Source organism: Porites lutea, chromosome 14 (genome assembly GCF_958299795.1).
Source record: "Porites lutea chromosome 14, jaPorLute2.1, whole genome shotgun sequence".
Lineage (NCBI taxonomy): Eukaryota > Metazoa > Cnidaria > Anthozoa > Scleractinia > Poritidae > Porites > Porites lutea.
The window spans coordinates 19,430,434-19,442,188 of record NC_133214.1 but is presented as its reverse complement, the minus strand read 5'-3'; the positions used below and the strand labels follow the sequence as shown (position 1 = coordinate 19,442,188).

Genomic DNA, 11,755 nt, shown 5'->3' with positions numbered 1-11,755 from the left:
CACTAGGACACAAATGAGTGGCTAACCAACTGAGTGGTTTCAATAACTCAGGTGGTAGAGCAATGCACCGGCATCGCAGAGGTCATGGCTTCGAATTCCGCGCAATTATTTAGCCTATCAATGCCTGGGAGCACCGAAGCAGCAAAAACGAGCCGTCTCAATCACGCTTCAAAATTCTATTGGCCTGAAAGGTTCAAGAAAAGGAGACGTTTGACCTTAACGGGGGAGGGGAAGGGACCACGTGATGTGGTTAAGATGGACGGCCGTGTGTTTAAGTGCTCCGCGTAACATTTCGTAAATTTCTGATGTTTAAGTGTTCCTTCTGCTTTTTTCTATTTGTTTTGTTATCTTGTTTCGTGTGTCACATTATGCCTGAGTCTATTGCCAACCTAAAGAGAGAAAATAACGATCTCAAATCTAAAGTTTCAACGTTAACGGAGGAAATTTCAAGACTAAAAGACTTATTTCAACAACAAAGCAGCAGTGCCGCCCCTTCTGCTAAAGAAAAATCTCACAGCCTTGAATTCCTAAGCAAGTCGAAGTCTCCCGTCTTATTAAGTTATTTAATACTTTAGGTTAGCCTCTCTTCGTAATCGTTATGTACATGCCTTGTTTTATGTTAGTTTAAATTCTATTTACTGTATTGTAGTGTCTTCACTGTTATTTAGTCCATCTATATATAAATCTCTTGTTTGTAAATTGTGTTCAGCTCCCCCCGCCTCGATTAGTTCATAAGCTATTTGCGGGTGGGAAAGTAATGTAATTAGTTATTTTCCAATTTTCAATAAAATTTGTTGTTGTTGTTGTTGTTGTTGTTGTTAACGGAGACTGATCTCATTTGCTGTTTGGTAAAACCTATACAAATTTGTAGTGAAAGTTGCTGTTCCATATTGTTGTGCAGCTGTGATAAAGAGCCAAATTAAGACAGGAAAGTATAAAACATTATGAGTCACCGTAAATGGTTACCATTAGACTTTCGTTTGGTGCGCGGGAAATCATACAACAGAAAAAAGCAAAACAAAACACCATGTTTTCACGTGGCGAGATTTGCAAAGAATTTTATTCCATTTTGAAAAGAACTTGTTACATGAAGTTCTCAGAAAGCGCTTATTAACACACAAATTATTTCTTTCCATATCTTAGAATCTAATAAGCAAGCTTTGCTTTAGACAAATAAAGATCTAGATGCGCAGCCCACATCATGATTATGTAACTAACAAAAAACCAATTTCACAATTTCAATGTAATGATCAATATTGATACCTTGAGTAGTCCCGAATTTAGAACAAAGTTCACATTGAAATGATTAGCCCGTGAATTAGCATTCCCGAGGAAGGGCGAAAAGATATTAGCTACTCTAGCTCGTGAGCAATTATTTACCCTATCAGGGGTTGGCAATCCGGAGGGAGGCCGTAAAGTGAGTCTTTACCACTCTCGCTGAAGAAATTCAACTCGCTCAACATTGCTTGACAGAAAAAAACTTTGGCTTCTTCATATTCCTCCTGTGAACGGAATTTCTGATCAACAAAACTCTCCAGGCGGCTTCTGTCGCCCGGACGGCCGCTCTTGTATTCTTTAAACCAGCTATAATAAGCGCTGTTCTCCTGGACACAAGGAAATAGCTCATCAGCCATCCAGCGCCAAAGCATCACGCATGGTAGCATCGCTATAGCTAGGTATTTAGCATGGTTTTCGCTCACAGTAGTCAGGAAAGACATGAACTTTTGGGCTGCAGTGCCAGGTTGCACGTCTTGAGTATTATTAAGATGCCACTTTCTTAGCAACGGCACCAAGTACTTAGACTCCCAAACAGAAGACTCGTTTCTGTAAAATTGCTCAAATTCACTTTGCCCTTGGTCTCTCATCTTTTCAGCGGCACGGTTGAATGCATTAACTGCAGTGTAAAGGTAGGCGATATCTTGAACCATGTATGCGCCGTAGTAATTTGCGTTTAGTGTCGCTGAAACCATGCCTTGAATAAAGGCACTTTCTTTCGTTAACTTTCGTATCACCACGCTTCTGCCATTATCAAAAAGGCGCTGGCTAAAGGAATTTTGCACAGCCGATGTTTTGGGACCGCTGTAAGAAATTTCTTTAGGAAGCTCCAATAAGCGCTTGCTCGGCTTCTTGAAGTGCAGTTTTGTGTCTGAAAGGGAAAATACAGTCAGTTAATAGTCTAAAACAAATTATAAAGCAGATTAGCAATGAACTCTTCACGTAAGAACTTAATGACTGCATAATAAACGCACCGACTTTTTGCTTATCGAAAGTGATTTTTGTCCAAGGTGTTTGGAGGGGAGGAAAGTGTTCGAAAGGTCAAAAGGCCAAAACAGTCATGCGTATCACAGTATGATAAAATACTGGGGATATGTTTGATTGCTCTCTCCGAAAACTGCTGATAGTTAACAAATGTAAGTTGATTATTTCCGCCTTTTGTGAAATGTAGCAGGCCTTTGAGTCAGTATAGCATATTGAGTAAATTTCCAAATTTCGGGATGACTTTTTTTCACCGAACAGATATTTTTCGGTGAGCCGCTCAAGTTTTCATGTACTGTCTTTAGTAAACAGTCTTTTGTTCTACGACATGATCAAACCCAAACACAAATTTGGTGTGTTGTATAAATTTTAGCTGTAAAGAAAAGATACCGAATCTCAAAAAAATTCGTTGATACTCAAGTGAAGAAGTCTGCTTCATCAAGCTTGGAAAAGAATTGATAGAAGATATTTACGTTGTTCCTTAGCTGTTAGTTAAAGTTCCTTAGTTAAAGGTTTAAAAGTTTTGTTTCAAAGGGTAGCACTTACTTCTTCCATGGACTTCAGTCGGGAAGAAAACCGTTGCCACCAGGACAGCAACGGCAATCAGGAAAGCGAAAACGTTTGCTCCTAACATTGTGCCAAGCTTGGAAGTCGGTTAAAAATGCCAAGAACCTAGAAACATATCGTTTATGACTACTTGAAAGTCAACTAAGCTGCCCATATAAGGAGAATTACCACATCGTTTTCAAATTAGGGATTAGGCTATCCTTCTTGCGGGTTAACAGCCCTAATTAAAAAATCATTCGAGGAGTGTCAACTTGAAAGCCATTCAATGGAAAAAAGCTAATCACATTATAATATACAACTCAAACCTTGTTTCTTTCTGCGGGACAAAAAGAACGAGAACAAGTTTTCCACTGGGAGGGGTCGGTCTGAAAGAATTGTGTTTATTTCAAAGGGGAGATCCGAAACAGAAATAAATACGTATCGTTTATGACTACTTGAAAGTCAACTAAGCTGCCCATATAAGGAGAATTACCACATCGTTTTCAAATCAGGAATTAGGCTATCCTTCTTGCGGGTTAACAGCCCTAATTAAAAAATCATTCGAGGAGTGTCAACTTGAAAGCCATTCAATGGAAAAAAGCTAATCACATTATAATATACAACTCAAACCTTATTTCTTTCTGCGGGACAAAAAGAACGAGAACAAGTTTTCCACTGGGAGGGGTCGATCTGAAAGAATTGTGTTTATTTCAAAGGGGAGATCCGAAACAGAAATAAATACATATCGTTTATGACTACTTGAAAGTCAACTAAGCTGCCCATATAAGGAGAATTACCACATCGTTTTCAAATCAGGGATTAGGCTATCCTTCTTGCGGGTTAACAGCCCTAATTAAAAAATCATTCGAGGAGTGTCAACTTGAAAAGCCATTCAATGGGAAAAAGCTAATCACATTATAATATACAACTCAAACCTTATTTCTTTCTGCGGGACAACAAGAACGAGAACAAGTTTTCCACTGGGAGGGGTCGGTCTGAAAGAATTGTGTTTATTTCAAAGGGGAGATCCGAAACAGAAATAAATACATATCGTTTATGACTACTTGAAAGTCAACTAAGCTGCCCATATAAGGAGAATTACCACATCGTTTTCAAATCAGGGATTAGGCTATCCTTCTTGCGGGTTAACAGCCTAATTAAAAAATTATTCGAGGAGTGTCAACTTGAAAAGCCATTCAATTGAAAAAAGCTAATCAGTTTATAAAACACCGTTCACTTCACTCCCATAACAACAGCGATCGCTTCCAGCCAAGACTAAAGGCAATTAGGGCAATGAAACTCTTTCAGTACAGCTCTACTGCAATACTATTGATTCTTCTCCCAGGTGACGTCTTTCCTAACCCTGGATGGATAAACTCAAGTTTGCAGAAGCCTGGCTTGAAGATTGGTCATCTGAACATTAGGAGCCTATCTGAACACCTTGACGAACTTAGGATATTTCTACGGGACAATCCTTTCGACGTGTTCTGTCTTAATTAAACTTGGCTAAATAGGTCTTTTCATGACGGCGAGCTAACAGTTAAAGGTTATAATCTCGTCCGGAAAGATCGTAAAGACGACCAGTGTGGCGGGGGCACTGCGATTTAGTATAAATCAAACCTCGTTGCACGGCTAAGAACAGATATAAGTTCGATCGATGTTGAAGCTTTATGGCTTGAATTGACTTTCCCGAACAAGAGAACAGACAACACCCTACCGAGAATCATTAGACAAGTAGAGATCCTCGGTGAATTCAAAATCAAGCTAAAGCGCCACTTTAAACAGTAACACCTGCGGTACATGTTGTCTTTGTAACTAAATTCATTGTCTAGTTTTAATGTGGTAATGTCTTTGTTTATGAGCTGTGTCAGGGCTCCATTTAAACTAGCTCTACTAAATTGGATGCCCCTGGATAAATATTGAATTTAAAAAAAATAAAATAATAAAAATAATATGAAAGAATTGTGTTTATTTCAAAGAGGAGATCCCAAACAGAAAGGTGAAATTTTTAAGGAAAGTTAAAATTTAGGACTGGCATGTTCGAAGAACGAATCCCATATTTCCTACCTTGGAAATCCACGTAGTTATGTTATTACGAAATTACTCAAGTCTCAAGGTCTTAATGGAAAGACGCTATGAAGATCCTGTAAATATCCTGTAAATCGAAAAAAAGGAGACTAAATAGATCCTGTAAATATCCTTGCTCTGCTACGAGCCAAAAGCGAATTGACTCCGTCTCGGCCTCTCAGAGAGTGTTTGAAAGACTAAAATTGATGGATTTTTAGAAGCGCTTTGCAAACAAACGAATGCCCGCACAAAAACACTGTTCGATTCAGTTTTTTTAGTTAACCTTCGATAGTTCATAGGCTAAATAAAAATATCTTTGATGTAAACATTTTTAAGTTACAGTAGTTCAAAGACTACCTTTTTTGAAGGCTTGATCCAAACCCTGAAAGTGAGGAAGATTTGAGGGAAAATATCCCAAAAGTTGCGGCCTAAATCTGGTATAAAACTCATGTGAAAGTAAAGTTTTAAGCTTAGTTTCTTGGTTTATAGGCTCAGACTTGCGGGCATCCTCTGGGATTGCAAACAATAGTAGATTGTAAACCATAAAAAAAGATTTGATTAGAAGTTCTCAAACTCATAAATAATTCATGAAGAGAAAACAAAGGAAATCACAACCGTGACGGTGGTTTGTAGTATATCGGATACTAATTATCATAAAATTTTGCCAACTTTATCTTTGAATTTCTCCAAGAATTATTGTTCATTTGAGAAGCTATATTAAAAACTCCACTCAGTGTTTCATCCGACATCCAGACACCTCGAAGTCGGTCTTAAAAACTTTGCTGTGCCTCGTTTTTCAACCCACTTCTCGGTGACTGGATATCGGATGAGACACTGCGTGTCGTTTTTGTGCAGGTTGGGTTTTGCAGGCTAGGTTACTAGCTTGCACTATTGATATCGAAATCAGTCTGTAACACCGTAATTTCATCACGTGATATATTGTAGCCAATTGGAATCAAGATTGCCATGTGCTTTCAACAGGCTCTTGTTGTCTGCTGGTTCTTCGTAATCGGTAAGTAAATTGTCCCTTTTACACAATGTCCTCGAACAGAATTACTCCCTTTACTTACCACAACATTGGCACCGTTAATCTTGGCCGAATAAAACGCAGCGGTTTGTATTTTGGATCAAGTTTAAGTCGTTTCCTGCCAAGTGAAATGAACAAACAAGCCAACATGGCGAACCCCTTGCTGTCAAACAAGCATCTTCTGAAGACGAACGAGCCTCTTCTAAGGATGGACAAGGAAACCGTGAATGTCGGCCGAATAAAACCCCGCTATTTATATTTTATATTTATTTTTTGGAAAGGACCAACAAGCTAACATGACGAACCCGTTGCTCACAAACACTCGACTTCTGGAGATGAATGACCCTTTCCTAAGAATGGATGAGCGTCTTTTGAGGAAAACGGAGACCCTTTTGAGAGTAACTAAGCCTCTATTGAGCGAAACCAAGCCTCTTTTGAGGAAAACTAAGCATTTTGGACTTTTATCAGATTAAAGTCAAGCTTAACAAAGAACATTGATCCGTGGCATAAGCGGTTTTGTTACCGTTGAACCACTGAAATTCGTGCATTAGTCCTTTGTTACATCTACCAAGAAAAATTGTATTGTGAGAATTCTCTACATCATTCCGTTGAATCAACAAATCGTTATCTTTTTTGAATAGGAAATAATTTAGTTACAACCTAGCACAACGAAACTCAGTAAATGAGGAAGTTGTCATGGAAACACTTTTACATTTGCAATATTCAAGAACGTTCATCTTAAAAGACATGTCCCTCAAGACAAACTTCACACATTCCAAAATCACACCTCTTTAGTAAAACTATTTCCATTTGAACGTAAAAATCTTAAAACGCATTTAAGATTTCCTTGAAAAGTTCATTGACACATGTCTAAGTTGGTTGTCGTTCACTGTATTTGTACTCTAGTTCGTTTTGTTGCGGTTAGCTACAGTGTTATTACTATACAAGTTATGTTACAGTTTGTAATTACAAAAAAAAGCAAATTCTTAGCGTTTATATGATTAGTACCATTGTTAAAATACCCATTGATACCACTAAGAGAATTAAAGTATTTGAATTATTAAACAGTCTCTCCTTTTATCCTGCCATTTCCCATGATCACAAACTCCCAACCCTAACATGAGACACATGCAGACATTTTATTCTTACTACAGTAACAATTTAAACTTGCTGCTTGCATTACCAATGCATCCCACGTGAACGCTTCTAAGCGTCTTGTTGTAAAATACTTTTGTCTCACTTCAGCTTTTCATGCAAACTCTACCTTTTTTAATACTTAACCTCCTTTATAGCCTTATTCCAGTATCATTCCTTGTCTAATCTATTACCTCTTCTATACAAATGCACGCTATAATCCTCTTTTAAAAAACAAAACTGAAGTAAAATGAATTTCGTAATCGTCTATTGTTCTGCTAGTGATAAGCTAGCCGTTGATTCAGGCTTGTGGACTGAGTCGTATTCCCCCAAAGAGCGAGAAAGAGTGTCTGGACAATAAGTGTTTCTAATCAAAGATTTTTGAATGACTAGTGTCTGACAAACTCATCAAGTAAATTCATAAACTTATTTAGATGTACAAAATGGTATTTAAGTTAGCCTCGCCTTCTTTATGCGATTTATGTCCTAATTTCGTTTCTGAAAGAGATCTAGTTATAGTCTCCGTTCTGCCAATAGTTTCTGCTTACCTTTCGTTCGTACTGAAAGGCACAAAAAATCTTTTCTCTTTTCATCAGTTCAAGAGTGGAACAGTCCTCCATTAGAAACACGCATATCGTCTTCTCCAGGTATCTTCAAGAGCAACCTTTTAAAATTCCTGCATTTTCCATCCCGCAGCTATCTTTTTTATATCGGGGATCGTTCAGCGTCAATTTTTCACACTCGTTTGAGACTTAATTTGGTGCCTTAAATTATCACTTTTTTCAGAATAATTGCTGTCCTTCACCTGCCTGTGCTCTTTGTGATGCATCTATTGAAGACATGAAACATCATTTGCTATATATACTGCCCAAGTTTTGCTTCTCTGCGTGAAAAGTTGTATACCTCCGCTGCACAATTACTTGGAAATAAATGGCATTGTGCCTCAGATAAGAAAAAAATCGATTGGCTTCTAAATGGTATTTCTACTGTTGATTTTCAAATTAACGTTAGGTTGTTTCAGCTTGGCTTGTCCAGTCGTTTATTTCGCTATCAAATCGCTTCTGTTAGTTGCTAAGTTCATAATCATCTGTAAAAAAGAACTGTGTAGCCTCAACAGAAGAAACGAATTAGCAAGTTCATGCCCCCACAGAAATCGATATGTACTTGGAAACTTTAGAGTAACGTAGCCTAAAAGCCGCGTATATCACATTTTTTATAACGACGGATAATCCCCCTTATATAATGTTTTTGTTACCTAGCAACCCTTTCAACAGTTTCATATAACCTGAATGTAACGCATCTACCATAGCAACCATTTAAATTTTCGCATTTAACTGCCAGCCTTCCAATTCCAACAGTTCAGTCGTCAAAATTGCCTGATGAGTGTGGTCCTTGCACCATACGAAACAGTTCTGTAGCAATAAAACGATGATTACTCGTGAAACCTGAACTTCTGTGAAGTTATAGCTGATGCTCCTCAATCAATTGAGTCGAGCGCTCTACGAAATACGTTCTACTCAAAAAACGAATTTATATATATATATATATATATATATACAGCTGTTTGCAAAAATTTTGAACCCCCCAGATATATAAACATATATTGGCGTGATCTGTTAATATCGTAAGGGTGTAATTTACCCATTGGCAAATATTGTTTTCTTGTGATAAAAGAATGCATGCATGATGATGCAGTTACAGGCAGGTGTGAATTTCTCCTGTTTACAGACTTTTTGCACTAAAACTGACTGTATATATTCATATTTATATATTTCTGGGGGGTTCAAAATTTTCGCAAACAGCTGTATATATATATATAATTCACCCTTACAGATAAGCAAAGATTTGTGTTCTGCTTCAATATTCACTGCAGCAGATAGCTGGCCATTAGAGAAAGTGGATGAGTATTCATTGGTGCAGTTAGCTGGTCATTTGAGAAATCACCACGTATTAATTCGCCCTAACAGATAAGCAATGATTTGTGTACTGCTTCAATATTCACTGCAGCAGATAGCTGGCTATTAGAGAAAGCTGTTGAGTACATTCATATTGGTGCAGTTACTTTGTCATTAGGAAATTACCACATATTATTCACTGTAACTGGATAAGTAATGATTTGTGTACCGCTTGAATACTTACTGCAACAGATAGCTGGCCAGTGGAGAAAGTGGTTGAGTGTTCATTGGGGCAGTTACCTAGTCATTTGGGAAATTACCACATATTAATTTTCTGTCTGATTTTAGAAAAGGGCACCTTTCTCAGAGTCCCAACTATTGGCTAGAGTAGCTATCTAACGTTCCGTTATACAGTAGTGGTCATGCACGCAAGCATTGAAGTCATTGCATGCTGTTAGTTTATTGTTTTTCTGCTCCGGCCCATATAAGCTGTTAGGACAAGGGCCTCGGATACAGGGGTGAGGGGAATAGGGGGAGAAGGGGTGTGGCTCATTAGCCAATTTCTACCATACTTGAAAGAAGCTTGGCCACTCTAAGGCCTTTTTGGTAATTTAGAAGTTAAGTCAATATGGAACCACAGAAAAGACATACATTTGTTACAGACCCTCTTCTGTTGTAGGGTACCTTTTTCCAAAATCAGACAGATATATATGAGGATATACAAAGAAAAGAATAAACAAACTTCAGCTGTTGTACAAAAAGCGTTAATTAATTCAAAATAGTTACTTGGCCAGTTTCAGAGGCGTTGTAATAATTCGCAGTACTGAAACCATAAGCTGCAAATATATTTCACCATTGCCAAAAAAGCAGCACCTAGCATGGAAAACAGCACAGACGTGACACAAGGTAGGATAAAATCGCCATTAGCCAGAAAAGCTCTTTTTTATTCTATGCATAATATTTAATTTTCTATCACCGATTTTGGTTTGTTCTGTCGCAGTTTAAAAATAAGGTTCAACAACAGTACTGCAGATATTAATATAGGGCTTTAAGAAATTTCAAAACTCTGGAGTTTTTTTAATATCACAATAGTTCTTTGGATTTAAATTAATATCAGACCTAGAAAATCAAAAGGAAAAATATTTTGATCTTATTTCATCATCATCATTATCACATTAAAAGACATTCATAAAAAATTAATTGCTTTGGTATTATGCAAAAAAAGAAATTAAAAAACTCTGGATTTTAACCCAAAAATTTAATAATGGGTTTCGAGAAGTCCACAAGTTTGGCGTTAAAAAAACTGTTGCAATGCACTTTAACAGGAGCTTATCACCCTGACTTTATGGAGTTAGTTTCTAGGCCATAAAAAGTGCTTTAAATTGTGTATTTATGAGCTTGTCGTCGTGTGTTTTTCGTAAAAGGATCCAGAATTGGTGTCAAAGAGGAAAACTGAATAAGTTTCCCATTCTTTAGTAGTAAAGGCATGCTTATACTGCCTTAATTAAAGGCTTTTTGACCTTTTTAAATATCAAGAAAAGCTGAATTCTAAGTTTCACTTTCCGTTTTTTCCCTTTTCTTTGTTTATCCTGAAATGGCCAGACTTTTCCCTAACTACCAAAGTAGTCTTCACGTTCCTGACTAGCATGGCATTTATTGTATCCTTCCTCGGTAACTCGATGGTGATCTATATAATCAGAAAGGATCAACTATTGAAGTCCACCACATTTCTTCTAATACTCAACATGGCCTGTACTTGGTAACGACTTCAGTGACGTGCCCGCCATTAATCAAATTCTTGTTTGTTGGATTAGTTTGGATTCCTGGGAAATTTGGAGGTTTGCTATGCAAGCTGAATTTCTATCTCGTTTTGGTCGCTCTCCTAGGCTGTATTTTTAGCCGGGTTTGGATACAAACAGATCGCTTTTTGGCTGTGATCCGACCACTGAAGCACCAACCTTGGTCCAAATTCACAAAGGTTATTATTCCCGCAATATGGCTCGCGGCTATTTTACTTCCCATACACATGTGGCACGAAATTGGCGGTAAAAGTTCCTCGAGTTCAAGACTGAACATCTCAGTCTGCGACGTAGAACAAGTTCCATTAAGTATGGTGATCACGCTGAGCATATGCTTTCTACTTCCATTCACAGTGGTGCTAATACTTTACCCAATCATCATCTATCATTTGTGGACAAGGCACGTTCCTGGAGAACCGAGCGCTTTGCAACAACAGAAAGCAAATCGTATGGCACGGAAAATCACCAAAATGATGATTGCTGTTGTACTTTCTTTCTTTATCTGTTGGGCACCGCAATTTATTTTCGTCTGGATACATCCTCTGGCTAGAGAGCTGGCACGCACTTTACCCATCTGGTTAATTCCATTTATCCTTTGGCTACAAGTGCTTAACTCTGCCATGAATCCTGTTCTCTATGCGATCTTTAGCGAACCTTTTAGACTTGGCTTCAGGAAAGTTATATTTCGTAACATTTTACCGGGACGCAACGCACAAGTCGTGCAAAGTGCACATCAAAACGTTCATCAAAGGTATCAGAATCCAATTCAAAACATAGCACTTGTAAGATTTCATTTTAGCGCAGGCCTGCAGAGATAAATTTATGTCTACATCAGTAAAAGGTGCAACCACCGTGTTGAGAGTTCAAGGCCCCGGTGTCCGATTTTTAGGCCCCTGGACTCGAACCGTGCCGTCCCTTGTTTTTTTTTTTTAAGTCCGAAGTGTAAATAGTGAACGTGAAGCCATCGAGTTACGAATACAGGCAGTTCTTGCAGTTCTGGAGTGCTGCTATTTAGGCAAAGAAATATTAAA

At 37.9% G+C, this 11,755-nt stretch overlaps 1 protein-coding gene across 1 annotated transcript; it reads right to left on the bottom strand.

Moving 5' to 3' along the window:
• Positions 1-1,036: 1,036 nt before the first annotated feature.
• Positions 1,037-2,900, bottom strand: LOC140925332 (uncharacterized). The gene is made up of 2 exons (XM_073375334.1): positions 2,803-2,900; positions 1,037-2,146 (listed from the first exon to the last, which is right to left on the bottom strand). The coding sequence occupies exons 1-2, from the start codon at positions 2,888-2,890 to the stop codon at positions 1,377-1,379; spliced, it is 858 nt and encodes a 285-aa protein (XP_073231435.1). The 5' UTR covers positions 2,891-2,900; the 3' UTR covers positions 1,037-1,376.
• Between the last annotated feature and the right edge of the window lie 8,855 nt (positions 2,901-11,755).